Below are 18,965 nucleotides of genomic sequence, written 5' to 3'. Positions count from 1 at the left end.
AAAAAAAAAAAAAAAAAAAAAAAAAATGCACAGGCAGAGTTGTGGTGGTCTGTGTCATCAGGAGGGGGAGCAGTCTGAAGACTTGGATTGACTTCTGAATATTGCTCATCGCTCAGGGAGTTGAAAGCCTGGCACTATTTATTCCCCCAACGGGATCTTCTTATCAGTGCTTTTAAGGGCGAAAAGGAACCGTGATGCCTGGCTTTGGAACCGGATGTTAGCAATGAAAATGGAGGGGCTCTAAGAGAGGATGTAACATGGTTCGGGCATGGTGGGTGAAGCCCTGTGTATGCGGTTTGTGTGAGTTGGTTTACTTGTCTGCACATCTGTGCTCTTCCTGTTTTCAGAGAACACAGGCGATGTTCTGTGAAATTACCCCTTCCCTACTAGATTAAGAGTTTGTATTTCTTTCCTATCACTTTGAATTCTTCTCTGAAGAGAGACAAAAAAAGAGCCTGTTTTATTATGTGTTACACAAACATTGAAAGTGTTACATGAAAAAAAGCCAAAAACCCACTTCATTTAGGATGCCACCATCTCTGCTGTTTGAACTATCTTCCTTTTGGTGGACACTAATCTCTCCAGTCCTTATTAGCATAGTTGTAGTGTGATTTTGAACTAACTCTATTTTATTCATCTAAAAGTTAAAAATACAGGCATTTTCCTTTGGAATGGCATAGACTGTAATTTTCTCAGGGACCACACAGTATTGCACTCAATGGATATTTAACAGTTTCTTTCTTGACGGCATCTGGACCTACCCGATTTTCACCAAAGATCTGAGTGATCTCATAATTTCCTGTTTCTCTATTATAGGCCAGATTGGAAAGATATTTCTAAGCATCAATTTAAACTTGGAAATAAAGCCCATGAATAAAAAGTAATTTAACAAAGAAGTCCTGATTTTTGTGGCTCACATGTTAAAATGTTGAGAGTACTATTCTGCACCTTTTAAAGCTGTGTTCATTTTACATCTATCTGAGCGTTCACCGTAGTTACAGGTAGGCAAATTACAAAGAAACTAGAGGGAGGGACACACTGTCTTTGAACAGATGTGCTCCTTCCCTTGATAAATTTACCGAAGAGCATGTGGAGGGCTTTATGCAATCGTGGCTGCTCAAGAAGCTTAGGATGTGGAAAATTCCACTAGGACACAGAGCATATTTTATTTTTCTTGCATTATCTTTCACACTCAAGTCTTCCCAAGATACCTACACACACACACACACACACACAGTCATTTGTCCCCTTCCCAGCATCTCTGATGATGACTGCTACCATTTTCCTGTCTGTGCCAGGCACTGGCTGGATACTCATGTATTACTCATCTCATCCTCAATTGTAAACCGGGAGGCAAAAATTTTATACCCATTTAACAGAAGACCAAATAGATTTAGAGAATAAGAGGGAACTCGCCCATAGTCACACAGCTAGGAAGGGGCAGACCCAGGAGTTCAATTCCCTGTGTCTCTCCACCATCTGTGCTGCTGGCTCATCTCTTTCTCTCTGTTTCCCTGCCCACACCTCAACATCTGTGTGTACAGCATAGACCCTTAGGACCCACAGAGTGTCTACTGTGACTTCTTGTTGGTGCATACCCATTTCTCCAGCCTTGCAACCAGAAAATCCAAGGAAAGGGTGCTCTTTTCCTGAGTGCCAGTCTTGTGATCACTGGTTAGTTTCAAAATTGAATATTTGGGAAAGCATCTTATTCTAAAGCTTTAGGAAGTCTTCCAGGGGCTGCCTATTTTCTTTTATGCATGTTTTTAGAGCATTGAATCATAGATATGGAGTAGTCTCCTTATATATATGTATATTTGTCATCTCCCTTTAATAATTAAATCAAGTTTAAAAATCTCAATTCTTACCAATTGTGATAAGGGCCTTGGTTGGGTGGGGCGGGCTGAAGTGATGCTTTAGATAGGATGGCCTGGAAAACCTCTCAGAGGAGGTGACGTCTGAGTTGAACTTGAAGGATAAGAGAGCTGAGCATTCTGGAGAAGAATGTTCTAGGAAGAAATAAACAGCAAATGCAAATACCCTGAGATAGACAAGACCTTGATGTGTTTAAGGAGCAGAAAGGAGGGTGTATAGCTAGAGGGTGGAGTGAAAGGAAGGTGGCACCCTGAGGCTGGAGATGTAGAGAGGACCAGACCACTCAGGGCTTCAGGGCCTGGGGCATGCTGCATTGTTGTCCTAAACACTTTGGTAAGCCAGTGGCAGGTTTTAAGCTGAGGTTGGGGTGTGTGATGTGATCTGATTTGAATATAAATGATTGTGGCTGCTGTATAATGAAGAGAGTCTGTATGGGGTCATGCAGGAAGACCAGTTAGGAGACTGTATTTTTACAGACCTGAGATGGTATCTTGATTTAAGGTAGGAGCTATAGAGTTATAGAGAGGTGGGCTGGTATGTAATATATTTTGAAGGTGGTGTTAACGGTACTTGCACTTGGAGAGTGAGAAACACAAGAATCACAGAGAACTTGTGAGAATTGATCCTAGGCCTCTGAGATCTACAGGTAGGTTGCAGAACTACTTTCAGAGGACACAGTGCTTTGGGCTGAATTTAAAATGCACTAGTGTGCTAAATTCTGTCCTGGGGAGAGGGGCATAGGACACTGGGCAAGTGGGAGGCAAGAGAAAGTGTTGAAAGTGAAGGGATTGAATGAACAAACCTTGCTTAACTAACAGCTTTATGAAGGGTGATTCCCATTCCCAGGACTAGATCACTTCTCTCAAACCCTCTAAAGCATGCTGGTTGCTTTACTCAAGCATTGGGTAACCATTAAGATTACTTAAATAGAGATATCTTCCATAAATGGGTGCTGTTTTCCATACCATGTGAACCTTTCTCATTATTTTGTCGGGGGGAAGAAATTAGGCTCCGTGTGGGGGAGTTTGCATTTTATATCTGCTTTTCTATTTAGGTCTTAAAAGTGATTTCTTCAGGAGGAGGCTGTGGAGAAGGCTTGATTGCACCCTGGCAAGTCAGAGAGAAATGGAAAAATTGTAATGTAATTTCCCAGCAGAACAATTGTGCTGTCTGAGCCCTAGACCGTGAATGGCTCTCAGGATGGTTGCTCTCACCTTTCCATATTGCCCAAATCTTGCTCTGCTCATCAGGAGAGACTGCCTTAAGTCGCCATGGGTGGGATGTGTTTCTCTACAACTTCCTCCTTTATTTTTAAGCTGAATTATTCCAGGTGGGCAGGGACTAAGCTGTCACAAACATGTCCACCCAGCTTATTTGCTTTTAGGAGAAAATGTGAAAGTCTATCCCTGTTGCTGTGTAATGGTCTGACTATTTTTAGATTGGGCTGCCAGAGATATAAATTGCTATTTTAGTCTGCAGCCTGGTGGTGGGTAGACAAATCCTACTTACTGCATCCTACACAGAGCACTTTCAATTTAATCTAACCTCAACCGTCTTGGAGCCTTGCTCTTTATCCTTGAAAATTCCTAGTAGGGTACACTACTTACCGCTCTGTTGTTATGTCTCAGGGTAAAGATGCGGTAGATCTTTCAATGCTTGGGGCACTTTTAAAGCATTCTTCCCAAGAGTGTAATTACAGCGTTTTCTTTATTACTAATATCAGCTGTATAGCAACACTCTCATCCCTTAGGAAATTAGTAAAATTATTTAAGGTATTATCAGGGGAGAAAAGATGGTACTTGAAATTAGTTGTCTGTTTGCAAGAATAGCTTAGATAAATTCTGAAGCTTCTAGCTGTATATTTCTCTTAAACAGTTTTCAAACCATTTGGCGGATTATAGTCAATTTGTACATAGTTTGCACACTGGTTAAGTATCTAGGCATTAGCAGTACAAATGAAATATCTTCACTGTCTCAAATTCATGAGCCAGTAGATTTTCCACCTGAAGTATGTGTACAGTATTGGGTTATCAGGGACTGCTGTTTTATTTTTATTTACTTCGTCTAAGTATAACAGGTCCTTCTTAATTCAGAGAGAAAGTATTGGCTAGTCTTTTGTTCATAAACTGGGCACTTTTTAAAATGGCCTGGTTAGGTGTTTTAGCCAATTTTTGGCAACCAGCTCTGCCATTTGGTTCAGCCTGGTACCATTTTTCGTCATGTGAATGAATAAGGTATGACTAGTCAGAACTTGTTATTGCCAAAACATACTGCCCCCCTCCCCTAAACTAGTTCCAGCAAGAGGATAATTCACTGTAAAAGACTGTTGACATCTTGTGAACTAACAGCATAGGAATGTAGCCAGGCCTCTGAGACCTGAATGCTCTCTGGGCTCCTCACCTCCATTTGTTTCTCTGCATCTGCTCTTCCCTCTTTTATTCAGACAGCTGCTTGTTTTCTCCTCCTGAGAACAGTTCATCTAATTCGGAATCCCTCCTGAAACCTGGTGTAGGAGTGGGTTGGGTTTTGGTGGAACATTGTCACCTCACCTGACATGGGAGACCGCTGTTGTCTCTTTAGGTCCTGGTATTCATGCTTTCCACTCTGTTGCTGATTGTCACAAAGTTAACCCAAAAGGAATTATCAAATATGGGTGTGTATCTCTATGTGTAACAGATTTTAGATACATATACACATTTGTGTTTCGTACATGAATTTCGTAGCAGGTCCTGTGTTTGGTTTTTGAAGCAAACTCTTTTAATTCGGGAAGAATGAAGGTGAAAATGTACCTCCTGGGCCGAGCCCGTGGCGCACTCGGGAGGGTGCAGCGCTGGGAGCGCGGTGGCACTTCCGCCGCGGGTTCGGATCCTATATAGGGATGGCCGGTGCGCTCACAGCGCTCACTGGGTGAGCGCAGTGCGGCCGTTCTCAAAAAGGACAAAAAAAAGAAAATGTACCTCCTGTTTTAGGTGGCCTAGAGGTAGCCAGCTATCATTTATTTAAGCTGCCTGGTGCTGGAACATGTAATACAATGTAGAGAAACTAGTTGGACATGCCTAGTAATCGTGGGATATAGGGTTTAAAGATCTGCTCATATAAAGCTTTATAAATTTAGGGAAAGAAAATAGAAACCTTTCAAATGCAGTGTATCCCATTTCGTTTAATGACAAGAACTAACGTTTAGAAAGTTTCCTTGATTTAAGATTTGGTTATGCCTTTTTGTGTGTGTGTGTGGGTTACCTGTTGAAGGGGTGGATATGGTTTCTGTTTGCTTTGGGTTGGTAGAAGGTTTTTCTTTTGAATAAACTGAAAGAATACTTAATCCAGTAAACGAGGGCATTTGCTTTAGGATCATTGCTGTTGGCTTAGTTCACACCTTTTTAGTGGCTTTGGTTTTGTTACTGCAACGAGGTCTTTCCACCACCTGGAAATACCTCTTCATGGAGAATAGACCAGACATCTATTGGCAGGTTTTCTCGTTTTTCTTCACATGCTTCGAGCTTTCTCACATGATGTCTTTTTTGTTTCTACAGATTCATGAACCATCGGGCCCCAGCCAATGGCCGCTACAAACCAACTTGCTACGAACATGCTGCTAACTGTTACACACATGCAGTGAGTATGAGTCTGCCTTTGCCATCCCAACCTTCTCCACGGGATTTGGTGGGAGGAAGGGGTAATTATCTGTAGTAACCTCAGCACGATTAGTTGGATTTACCCATCTCTGTGACCTTATCTACCAGGATGTCAGTGCTGGGTCATGTCACCAGAAACTGTGAGCATGTAGAACGCTTTGTGTTCTAACCTACAGTCAGCTCTATCCTGGACTTGCTTTCTCCAACAAGATCTTCTTTAAAAGAATAATAATAGTAAGTACCCTAGTTATAGGAAAACCAAAGAAACCTATTTATGAAGAGCGTTGCCCCTGGAATAAAATGAATTGCCTTTTCAAGACAATCAGCTGTGTTCATTTGGCAAGGACACGCCACAATTTGTTGAAAAAAGTGCTTTTTTTAAAAAAAATTAAATGATCCTCTGAAATGGGGGGCCACATCCTCCCACCCCCACAGTGGCCACTGCTTCTCAGAGCAGGTGTTGTTCCACATTGCAGATGAAAAAGCTGATGGGATCCCTAAATTCTGTGTTAATTTTTTTCTTCCTTATAATAGCAAGTCATGCTGACATGAGACACTTTAAAAAATACTGAAAAAGATATTAGAAGAAAGGGCCAGCCGGTTAGCTCATTCAGTTAGAGTGTGGTATTTTAACACCAAGATCAAGGATTCGGATCCCCTCACCAGCCAGCCACCAAAAAAATATATGTCTATATTAGAAAAACAAAACTACCCAGAAATAAACTAACACTTAACACTTTGGTGCATTTCTTCTTTTTGTGTGTGTGGTGTTTGTGAACATGTATTTTCATAGTTTTCCTATTAGTGTCATGTTATTGGAATTTTCTTACGTTATAAATTTCACTTTATCTGTGGTTTCATTACCCGCTTTGAGAGCTGCATTTAGTGAGACTTCTGAAGGGAAAATGGTGGCTGGGCTATGGTCTGAAAACAAGAAATAGAGAAGACCAATTTATTCCTTTAGTGAAGAGTGTTTAGATCGGGCTAGTTTAATTATTATAGACACTGTTGGTGCAATATAATGGTTCGGATATTGAGATGCACTGCTTACCTTTAGGAATAATATTTGCTTAGGATGGACCTGAATAATTCTTAATGTATCTCTTCTAATATGTCACAACTTAAGGGGCGCTATTATAAACTAAAGTTAAGAAAAAACTGACAAAACCTCCATGTTAATTTTTTAGAACGGAAAATATAATTTTGTTAAACTGTATTGCAGATTTTTGAACTTCAGAGGCCAAAAATTTCTAAAACAGGCAAAACACTTCTGCTATTATCATTTCATTAAAGAGAAGACACTTTGATATGAAAAAAGTAGAAAGGACATAGTCCAAAATAAAGGACATTCATTTAAATCAAATAAATTTTGTTTTATGAAAAACTTACTTTATTGTCCTTAACATTCTCATTTAGATCTGGGCCTATGAAAACTTCATCATCTGAAAATTCATACTAGTCTCATCTGGGGGATTTAATATTCTGTTGCAAGAGAGCAAAAGTAGGTGTTAGGGGAAGAAAAAAGATAAGGATATTGCTAAAGTTTGCATTCTTTGTCAGATATGCTTATTCGAATATCTAATAAAGTAGTTCATTTCTCTTGGAAATTTTTGTTATTATAAAATGTTTACAAGTTATACTCATATGATTAGACATTGAAAATTGTGTCCATATGGACTGTAAAATATGGCACAGAAAGCAAAATTCTCTTGAAGACTCTGGTCTATTAAAATTTTTTGAATAAGCAATGGGAGTGGCAGTGGATTCCTCTTGCTTACTTAAAAGGTACTATTAAAAATGAAATAACCCAAAACTCTTTAACTCTGCAGTAGCTCCCTGATTGGTGGACTGTACAGATCCAAACTAAAAATCGTTCATTTTTGTGTATGTATGATGTTGTATATATTATGATACTTATTGCCTTGATTCATTAAGTTACCCTTTGCTAAAATATTGGGATTTCAGTAGCTTACCGGGACAACAGGACAGAATATTTTAAAATCAGGACCTCCCTGGGAAATCTGAGTATATGCTTGGCATCTGAGTATTTTAAGTACCTACTCTAAATCAGATTAGAGAGTAGGATGAAACGTGTCCTTATTTAATGAAATTAGGATAAAGAACATCTGTTTTGCAACAGTTAAGTAATGCTGCATCCTGGACTTGTTATTTGTATACCCATTGGTTGGCACAATTCCTGGGCCCTGAACCTGCTTCCAGTGTAGCAACTGACAATTTCTTCTGGCTCTCATGATTATCCAGGAGAGGCAAATGTTTGCTTTAAAATTATTTTTCTGGGGTTGGCCGATTAGCTTAGTTGGTTAGAGCATGGTGTTGATAACACCCAAGTCCAGGGTTCGATCCCTGTTACCGGCCAGCCACCAAAAAAAAAAAATTTTTTTTTTTCAAAAATTATCCCTGGTAAACCTCTGTGTTTTTAGCAAAAGTCTGAATTTTGTGAAAGCCAGGATGTTCTCTTTACCTTTCCCCAGTTCCTCATTGTTCCGGCCATCGTGGGCAGTGCGCTTCTGCATCGGCTGTCTGACGACTGCTGGGAAAAGATAACAGCATGGATTTATGGCATGGGCCTCTGCGCCCTCTTCATTGTTTCCACAGTATTTCACATTGTGTCATGGAAGAAGAGCCACTTGAGGTACAGTTGATGGCATGTCATTTCAACAGGTCTAAATAGTTGACTCAGCGTGTTTGTTGTCCTCCCAACTGTCATGTTTTAATCAGGAGTGAGGCTAAGAGTAGACATTTTCCTCCCTTGTAGACTATAATGCTGCCTATTATTCAGGACACTTTCTTTGCATTGGATAGAGTTTGATGACCCCCTCTCTCCCCCCCCCAGTATGCATCTAAGAAAGCAGGACTTGCTTGTACAACACACAGTACCTCACTGGTTGCCTGGGACTTACAACTTCCAGTCTTCATGGCTACTTTCCAACATGGTCAGGCACATGGAGGTCACTCTAAGCAGAGTCTGTGGGGTAGTGACAGAGCACACTGAACTTGGAGTCAGGATTCGGGCTTTGAGTCCCAGCCCTGCTGCTTCACGTGGGGAGGTGACTGGGCCTCATGGAGCCTCAGCTTCTTCATCACTAAAATGAGAATCATAATGCCTGACTCACAGGGTTCTTATGAGGTGAGTTAGATGATGCATGTGAAAATTAGAAAAGACTGCAGGACTGTAATGTAAGAGGTATGCTACAAGTTGGGTTTACTATTTGGCAAAGCTCAGCTTTCAAAATTAAGTCCTGTGTATATTATTGAAACAAAATTCATGTATTTTGCTACTCTTAGCTGTTAGGCACTTTCAGGCACATAGTATTGTCAGGCACAATACTGTGGCCCTTGGCCTGCCAAGGAGAAGGACATAAAAGCGTTCCTCCTGCGAGTGAAGGATTAATTGGGGAGACTACACAGGGAGTGGCACACTCTTGGGGGAAATGGGTTGCTTGTGAAGTAGATTCTGCGCAACCCAAGGGTAACATTTTTCCTCAAAGGAGGATTCAGATCAAACTAAGTGATCTAAAGGAATACTTGAATACACCTTTTGGTTTTACAGAATGTTCTGAAAAGTCTTAAACTATTCAAACAACCTAATAATAAAAAGATATGCTTCATTTATGAGCAGGATTTGGGATATATGAGATGACTACTGGTTTTCTCACATGTAGAATCAATAGAGTTTTAGAGCTGGAAGGATCCTTAAATATCATCTAATCTAAATCCCTTAATTTTCACTTGGGAAAACTGAGGCTCAGAGAAGTGGCCCAACTTGCCCAAGTCAGTGAGACCAGCATAATCTGATCATCCTGGGACCTCTGACTCCTAGTCCTATGTTTTCACCCTACCCTTCACAATATTGCATAAAATTTATAGTCTACTACCTTTTCCTATGAGGTAACAGTTCCCTGTGCTTAAAGGAAAGCCACAGCATTGACTCTAAAGGGGTCTCGGACACACTCACAAGAGAGCCATCCGGGTACCTGTGCTGGCCCCTCAAGATGCACTGTCACAGAACTCAGAGGCCAGTCTGGAAGCAGAGCACTTCATTATGTTCCTGGCAGGATGCACTGCCATGGTTGCCTCAGCAGACTTGGCTTTGATGTCTAGATTTCTGAATCAATAAAGAGTTGTACATACCTGCTTCAGTATTCAGGGCCTCTCTGCCAGGGGTCGGAGAAGAAGGTGTAATAGAAACCAGACTCTTGAAACTTGAAGTAGCAGTGCTAGAATCATAAGCTACTTATAGATTTTTGCTCTGCATTAAATTTTTTTTATATCCAAATGACGCCTTAATTTAAGTAAAAGAGAAGGGAATTAGCGTTTACAGAATATGCACTAGGTGCTCCTATGTGCTAGGTGCTGCTAGGTGCTACTGTATTCTAGGTACTATGCTAAGTCCATGGCCTACATTATCTTATATAATGCTCATACATACTCTGTGAGAGAGAATGTTATTATTTCCGTTTTACCTGTGAGGAAAGTGAGAATCAGAGAGGGAAGTGGCAGATATTGAGTAAGATTCCAGATCTGACTACCTGCTTTAACAGTGTATTACAATCTAGAAAGCAGAATTAGAAAGGCTTCAAACCTTGATAGGAATCACAAAAACCCAAGGAACTAAAAATAAATAAATAAACCCACAAAAAAAAAAAGATTCTCCCCTTTTCTCCACTCTCAATCCTATCTTCTAGCCCTTTTAAATTAAAATCTTCATGACTGTATTTTATAAGCTCCCCAGGTGATTCTGATATGCAGTCAAGTTTGAGAAGCATTGGTCTAGTGTTTGCTTTTTTAGACCTGTGACTTGAATTACTATCTGTGGGTAAGCTATAGCTTCTGACTAGTAGACTAAAAACCATTCTTTCCCACAAATGGATTTTCCCCTCCATCATTAACCCAAGTCCCCATCAGTCTGCACTGGTTGACACTGTGTGGTGAGGCAGAGTCTAATACCGCTCATGCTCTATAAGATCGTAGCTATTACCCCCTAGGTACTGAAAATAGATTCAAGACTATGCGTTCACACCTTTAAGTGACCTCAACAAAGGGCAGATTCTGTCCAATGCATTTTGTGAACAGATCTCAGTGAGCGCCAGGACCTTTGTATATACACTTAATTTTTCAGTTTTGGAAGGAGGAACTTGCTTAGAAATCCAAGTGGCCACGCTCTTGCAGCAAATGCACCTTTTTTTGTTTTTGTTACTACTGTTCCTAAATGAGTCTCTGAATTTCCTTGATTACAACTTAATTGTCTACTCTAGGATATTTGAAGTAAAACCTTCTCTAAAGACAGTCTAAAAAGACGTGAAGAATTGCAGTTCAGGGAGTGTTTACTGAGCATCAAAGCCTTGTGCCCCACACAGTGATAAGAGCTGGCAGGTGGGCTGCCTTCAGGGAATTTCATTTTTCTGTTAGATAGGATCTAAGAGAAATGGAAAACTTCAGGAAAGACGATTTTGTTCGTTTGTTTTAATCACTTAAGACTTCCTGATTCTCTTGAGGCTCTGTCTTTGTGTCTCATATATGGTAAGAATATCTATTGTGGGTGCAACCTAAAAAATAATACAGAGCTTTTACTTGTGGCTTCATACTGTTAACAACAGCAGCAGCAAAAAAATGTGTGGTTTTGAAGGCCACATTATAAATGCCATAAGAAACTGGAACAAGAGTGGAAACTGCAACATGATGGAGTGGTGGCTCATACTTCCAGGCTGGAAATTTTCTAAAAACTTTGTCTAACTTTTTTCCCACCAGGACAGTGGAGCATTGTTTTCACATGTGTGATAGAATGGTTATCTATTTCTTCATTGCTGCCTCTTACACTCCATGGTAAGATACAGTTTTTCTATCTTTGAAGACAATGTTTATGATTAGAATTCCTCACTTCTCCTTTCCTCTCTCTCTCTCTCTCTCTCTCTCTCTCTCTCTCTCGTCCCCACCCCCAGCCCTCATATGTACTCCCCACCCCTCCCTTCCAACACACACGTACATGCTCCCCACCACCACCCCAATTTGATTTACTTGGGTCAGATTGCAGATTAGAAGGAGAGAATATTGCTATTTAGGATGCGTATCTGGGCATGGGATTGTTCAGGAGGAAGTGCTGTGAATTTATGCATAGCTAGCTTGCTTGCTTTTGAAATATATAACCTTTGCCCTCCATATTCTTTTCATATACCTCTGCTGCTGTTCAGAATTCTTGGAAATTGTTCAAGTGCAAGTGCTGTAAATATGCATGAGGAAAGTAAGCTCACTTCTGAAACTTACACTCTGTCTTCAATTCACTTCGCAGCACAGCAGCTGCTATAGTACCACGTGCATTTCTCATTTCTGCTGCTATCTGAGTAAGAGAACTAGCCAGATCAGTTAACATGTTAAAATACCTAGTGTTCTCTTCAATTTCCTTGATCTCACTGCCCTTTTGGTACAGCTCAAATAAAATCTTTTGTTGCTTTAAAACCCATAATTAAAGAAACATTAGCTCTCCTCTGTCAAGACATGATCCAGTTTAAACACTCAGAAGTTCATATATGCCATCAACTATTGTAGTCATTAGAAACAGTAGGCCTCTAGATTCTGGCTAATGCAGCATCAGTCATTCAAAAGAAACCTAATTATCTGATGGAGTAAAATATAAGCGGTATCTCTCCCCAATACACCTTACTAAATGATAGGTCTGCTTCATATTGTAATAAGAACACTGAAAGGCTTTTGTGATGTACACCTCAATTTAAAATAAGTAAATACGTAAAAAAAAAAAAATTATTGGAGATCAAGAGAGACTTTAAAAAAAAATTTTTTAAATGTGAGCTGAGGAATCAAATATCAAAGTGGGCAATTTATTCACATGTAGTCTTAGATATGCAGGTAGTACCTTTTTCATTTAGAAATATTAATTTTGTAGTTATAGACAATCAGAACACTTGTTTTTTCTCATATTTATTCTTTTTTTTTAAAGATAACCAGTAAAGGGATCTTAACCCTTGACTTGGTGTTGTCAGCACCACGTTCTCCAAGTGAACTAACCGGCCATTCCTATATGGGATCCAAACCAATGGCCTTGTTGTTATCAGCACCGCACTCTCCCAAGTGAACCACGGGCTGGCCCTCACATTTATCCTTAATATGAAATTAGTACAAATGAATTTGCAGAATCTTAAAATTCAGACCTCACCACAGTCCACAGTTAATTTCTAACAAAATGTCTTCCCTAACATATGTTGGAATAATTCTTCTCATGTTCTCTGTTGGCAGAGAGGTTGGTAACGGAGACACTGGTCTGTGTATCAGGTATCTGATGTGGGTCTGTGATCCTGGTTCAGGATTTTGTTCAGAGTTCTCATTAAGCTCTGTAAGCCATCTGCTCCCAAGTACATGGTCAGAAATAAAACGGCAAGCAGCTTTTACCTCAGTCTGCCTAACTGGGAAAATTCGGCGTCACAGGTGTGCTGGGGCTCACTTCTGCATGTCTGCTTTCAGCTGGTTTTAGTTTTAAACCACATTGGAACTAATTCTAAGTCTTAAAGGTCAACTAACAGTTTTATCTTTGGGTTATTAATTTACGTAAATTGCCCAAATGCCTCCTTTGTGTATTGAGTGCCTTTTTTTCCTGCTGTTACCCTAGTACTTTCTGTTTTCAGCTACTAGAGGAAAACATGGGATCTGTGAATTCCTTTCATTTATCACTTCTGTTCTTTGTTGTCATGTTTACATTTTTAGGTTAAATCTCCGTGAACTTGGACCCCTGGCATCTCATATGCGTTGGTTTATCTGGCTCATGGCAGCTGGAGGAACCATTTATGTATTTCTCTACCATGAAAAGTAAGAGGAAATAATTTATATTTGATAGTTTTAAAATTAACTGCCTAAATTTTGCCTATATTGCAATACAATTTACTGTATATTTGCACTTCATAATAGTAGAAATACATAAATAGTCTATACATTATCTTTAATAACTCTTCAAAACCATTTGGTATTCATTAGTGAAGAGAGATTACTGTGTAAAGACACTAATGGCACACGCGTGCTATGCTGATGTTCAGGGACAATGTGACCAGTCATTTTGGAGTCTTTTGGACTTCTTTTCTCATCATGAGGCAAACTGGCCTTATTTTCTGATTCAGTCATCATGTGAGAAAAATAACCACTTTTCAAGGTTTTTATGAAGATGGAGGATAATAGATAAGTGCCTAGCATAACACTCACCTAAATAGGAACCTGGAGGGTGTTCCAAATAGGCTTCCCTGAGAAGAGGGATATTTGTCCTAGCCCTGCGGCACAGTTCTTTAACCCACTATTCACAGCTCTTAATCATAAGTGTTGAGTAATATAAAAAGAACAGCTTATTGAAATTTTGCATCTTTGCTCTAGAGGAGACCTTCAAGGTCATTTATTCCAGCCTTATGCTTAAAAAACGAGAACATTTAGGACATGCATCAAATTAGTGACTCATTTGGAAATTAGGACTCAAGTGTCCCAGTTTTTATCCTATAGTTCTTTTCATTACTTCATATGCTTGAATTTGGAAAACTCACAACCATGAAATCATCCTCACTGGATTTTTAATTTTTAGTTCATTAAATTCTTGGTCTATTGTGGTTGGCAGAATGGCCCTCAGAATTGAACATAATTTGTGTTTGTCAGGAAATATTCAATTGTTTTGCCTTTTCAGAAGAAAATGGTTTCACTAACTTATCTCCGAGTTTGAAATTCATTTAAATACCTTTTTGACTATAATTAGCAATGGTGAGTGGTGTTATGCTGTAAATCTAAGGAACAGTTTGCTTTTTGGACTCAAACTTCTAATTTATGTCCTTGGATAAAACAGGAAATAAAGTAAAGCAGCTTTCTTTTTTTCCCATTCCAGGTCTTCTGGTGTAAACCAAACCCTTAAACCCATTCTTCCCCTGATACGCTCACTTCACCATACATACACGTTAAGTGTTAAACACTAAACAAGTGGCGTGAATCACCTTGGCCATTCAGTTTGGCAGACAATAGGGAGTGCCTAAATTGTGTCAGGTACTGTAGTAGGCCCCGCAGATCTGAACATAAATAAAACTTGGTCCCTGCCTTTGAGGAGTTTATAGTCTAGTTTGATTGGAAAGAAATGTAGGTTGAATGTCAGTACAATGTGTTTCTTAGAGTTTTCAAATATTCTGTAGCCTAATGTGATGAACCTTATAAATTGGAGTTTATGCAGATGCAAAATAAAGAAACAAACAGAAATGCATGCCCTCTCCTTAGGGGTACTATTCTTCAGCAGCTGATAAATTAGACCCCACAGTGCATCCCTATCCATCTTCATAATTTTACTTTCTTATAGCTCTGGATTGGAATGGTAATAAAGGCAAACACTCTAGGATTGGAAAGGGGAAAATGCAAATGTATTGGATTCAATGATAACTACATTTGGTAGAAAAAACATTTTCTAGGTAGCACGTAAAGTTTGATGCCTTTTCAATCCTGAAAGATGCTACTTCATTGTTACTCAGCTAGGGTATTTTAATTAGAGACTTAATAGTCTTCTACTGGGAACTGTATTTCATTTGAATAGTTAAGAGTTTACATTTGAACAGTTAAGAGTTTACGTTTATTTTTCAAAAGGAAAAGTTGGTGTGTAAGTGTGCCAAGTGTTATAGAAATGTGTAAATTAACTGTATTTCTGTTCCTGCAGGTATAAGGTGGTTGAGCTCTTTTTCTATCTCACAATGGGATTTTCTCCAGCCTTGGTGGTAACATCAATGGTAAGAAGCGGCTTCATAATTTTAGTTATTTCCTTTTAAATTGCTGGGATTCTTAATGCGATTATTGATATGACATGTAGCTTTTCTTTCTGAAGTTATGACATGTCCATTCACTGGAGACTCAAAAGAAGAACAATGTATTAATAATGAAGGATAGTAGCAACTTATACTAGGTAGTCTACAGTTTGGAAAAGCTATATATTTAGGTATGTTTCTCTTCTTATGGTATTCTTCTGTTGTATTGTTTGTTTGGTTTTGGATATTTTTCATCTTTCTGTTTTTCATCCCACTACCAATCCCCCCACCCTCCACTTCTCCCAAAGAGGTGTGTAGCTATATGAAGGTGGGCATTTCTTAGCTTCTTAACCCTGAATCCATGGAAGATGGTAATTTTTGAGATGTCTTACAATGAAGAAATTGTAAATTACCAACTACTAAATCTCAAGAAGCAGAAGGACCTTAAAAGTTCCTTTTGCTTTCCAGCATTCTGTTGGGTATTTTTCAAATCTCTTCAGTCTTACTTTTCCTTTCACTTGCTTTTAAGTGATAATACTGTTTCTCTTTCCAAGAAAGGCACTTTTTTCCCCCACATTCCTTAAAAATATCTTTTGGGAGCTTTCATGGGTAGAAATGTATCATTACCTAAAGCAGGCAGTTGAATGTACATAGTTTGAATATTGAATTACTGGTGAGAAATCTGTGTGTATCTGTCACTTTGATACAAAAACATATCATTACAGCCTCATGGTTCCATCCTGCTAATGACTGTGCCTTTAGCTTATGTATGTCTTATGCTGTACAGTTTTGGGCACTAGCCACTATATTAATTAAGGAGGTCCCAATGTGTTCAGTTTGAATTCTTCCCAGCCTGCGTGGTCAGAAGAGCTGTACCTATGATTTCACTCCTGAGTTCATAGGCACGTTTTAAGAATATAATGCCACTACACATAGATCTTTCCCTGGTCATAAAACACAATGAAAGGTTTAGGAATTACAAACTTGGTTCTGTTTTTTCAGAAGGTACATGTTTTGAGAATGTAACAAAATAGGTTTCTTTGAGATATGAAGTATATGATGGCTTTAATAATCATCTAGCACCAAAAGTACATGTAGTTTAGTTGGTAAAGGCAACAGGGAATGTTAAGGAGAGGCAGATGAATGACTGAAATGGGAAAATCAGCCTCGAAGGTCGTATAGTTAGAGGGCGATTCAGGACACCCAAACCAATATAAGCAAGGTCTCTGCAGATAGGTTACTAATTATTAAGTAGAGTTTCAAGTAAATTCCCTCTGGGTATAATAACAGTAGGTTTATCCAGTGTTTTTACTAGCCTTGATCTTTAATTGGCATTTTCCTAAGTGGTACAATAGCAAGTGACTAATGTTTATGATAATCAAGCAGGCTAATCTCCAAACTGCCCTCATAGAACTTAGAATCAAGCAGGCAGATGTGATTCATATTAACTAAGAAGCTATAATGAAATTGTATAGTGTCTTCGATTGGGGAAGTTCAGGCTGCTCTGGGAGCACATGACAGAAGTACCAGAGGAAGTGATATTTAAGTTGATTTGGAAAGACAAGCAGAAGCCCAGAGATGGTAGAGGGGAGACAAGTGTTATAGGTAGAGATTACAGCATGAAGGAAGCCTGGAAAGGGGAAAGCACCAGCATTTCTGAAGAATTAAAAATAGTTCATTGTTTGGAACATAGAGTATATTTACGTGTTTGAGTATGTACATATGCATGCTTCGGTAGGTGTGCAGGTAGCACAAGTCTTGTGATAAAGCTGGAGAGCTAGGCACAGTCCAGATTAAAAAGCACCTCAGCTGTCTGAACCAATAAGGTAACAGCATGAGTGAAGACCCAAAGCTTTGGTTCTGGTCAGAATCATGGGTATCAGACTTACCCTACCACCATAAAGAACACAGACAGTTCAGGGCTGTGATCCTTGAGGGAAGAGGAGCCCCCAAAATGAGCTGGGAATGGGGGGACAGTTTCCAAGCAGTGACAAAGGGAAGTGGAACCCAGAGAGCAACAGTCTGGGTGGAGGAAACAGAAATCAGCATTTCAGGCTACTGAGATGGCTGCAGTTTGTGGAGCAGTGTACCAGAGAGGCAAAGCTGCTTGGAAAGAAGAGGCTTCAGAAATTAAAGGAAGAGTTTCCCTGAGTCTTTGCCCAAATATCAAACTGAATATGTGCAGGGAAAAACTCTGCAAACCTGGCTGAGAATAACTATTTAAAGGCTGTGACATAAATGGAGATAACAGAAAGTGCCCAGGGCTGGGAGACATTGGAGTTCAACCAGCCAGAGTGGAGAGACCATGCTGAACACCACAGGCATTCAGTTGACCTTACCAAGGCCACACCTTGGCAGTAATGCTACACTAGCCCTGGAGTGAGGGCTACTCTAAAACTGCCATACAAAGCCCAAAGACAAACCTCAAAAGGTTAAAATTGATCCTCCTATAAATAAACCACCTACCAGGACAAAACTCAAGTCTTTAATGGAAGACAACAAAATATATACCCTTTAACAACTTAGCATCCACCATCTAGATAAATATACCACATAGGCAAGAAGCAGGAAATGACACATACCTAAGGAAAAACAAGTCAATAGAAACAGATCTAAAGATGACAGAAATGTTGAAATTTACTTGCAAGGATGTTAAAACATAGTAAACAGATGAGTAATCTCAGAAAATAAATGGAGACTAAAAAAGAGTCCAAATGGAAATTCTAGATCTGAAAATTGTGATGTCTTGAGGAAAAAAAATTGGTTGGAGAGGTTTAACAATAGATTGGATACTGCAGAAGATCAGCAAACTTGAAGCCAGGTCAATAGAAACTATAGAAACTGAAGCATGAGAGAAAAAAGCATGATTAAAAAATGAATAGAGCCTTAGTAACCTGTTGGGCAATTATCAAGTGTCCTTACGAAGTGCAGCCCAAAAGGAGAATAGAAGGAGAGTGGGGAAGTTTTTTGGTTTTTGTTTTTAAAGAAGTAATAGTTAATGGGCCAGCCCAGTGGTGCACTCGGTAGAGAGCGGTGCTTGGGAGTGCGGCGGCGCTCCCGCCGAGGGTTCGGATCCCATATAGAGACCGGTCCGCTCACTGGTTGAGCGCGGTGTGGGTGCGACAGTGAGGGTTGTGATCCCGTTGCCGGTCGCGGTACAGGCGCGACACCGAGGGTTGCGATCCCGTTACCGGTCACGAAAAAAGACAAAAAGGAAAAAAAAAAAAAAAAAGAAGAAGAAGTAATAGTTAATACTTTTCCAAATCTGACATAGCTTCTCATTTAATATGAATTATAAAAAATATCAACTTAGAGATCCATAAAACACAATGAAGCCTCAGCAGGATAAACACAAAGAAAACTACACCTGAGCACATCATAGTCAAATTACTAAAAAACACAGGTGAAGAAAAAGTCTTAAAATCAGCCACAGAAAAAAGAGCAAGGAGAGAAGAATGACCACTGACATCTCATCGGAATCAGTGGAAGCAAGAATATGATGGAATGACATCTTTAAAATGCTAAAAGGAAAGAAAAACTCCAAGCTGAAGCTGACTCAGCTTTGTAATACTAATGTCAAAAGCAAATCAAGGTGCTGGAAGTGATAAAGTTGCAAGTGAATACCAAGTACTGTTTTTTATTTTTTATTTCTTCAAAAGATAATGTGGGGGGTTAT

The 18,965-nt window shown here is 39.5% G+C and overlaps 1 protein-coding gene across 2 annotated transcripts in view; it reads left to right on the top strand.

Moving 5' to 3' along the window:
- The window catches only part of MMD (monocyte to macrophage differentiation-associated), a 28,895-nt gene that overhangs the window by 1,635 nt on the left and 8,295 nt on the right, over positions 1 to 18,965 (top strand). The window contains exons 2-6 of one of the 2 annotated variants that reach the window (XM_008582857.1): positions 5,409 to 5,490; positions 8,003 to 8,163; positions 11,280 to 11,354; positions 13,245 to 13,346; positions 15,205 to 15,274. In XM_008582857.1, the coding sequence (XP_008581079.1) occupies positions 5,409 to 5,490; positions 8,003 to 8,163; positions 11,280 to 11,354; positions 13,245 to 13,346; positions 15,205 to 15,274 (490 nt within the window). The remainder of the gene's footprint in view (positions 1 to 5,408; positions 5,491 to 8,002; positions 8,164 to 11,279; positions 11,355 to 13,244; positions 13,347 to 15,204; positions 15,275 to 18,965) is intronic. The other variant, XM_008582858.1, reaches the window with a different exon arrangement.

Source organism: Galeopterus variegatus, unplaced genomic scaffold, assembly GCF_000696425.1.
Source record: "Galeopterus variegatus unplaced genomic scaffold, G_variegatus-3.0.2 Scaffold2740, whole genome shotgun sequence".
Taxonomy (NCBI): Eukaryota; Metazoa; Chordata; class Mammalia; order Dermoptera; family Cynocephalidae; genus Galeopterus; species Galeopterus variegatus.
The sequence above is the reverse complement of the archived record's forward strand: the minus strand, read 5'-3'. Positions and strand labels throughout refer to the sequence as shown.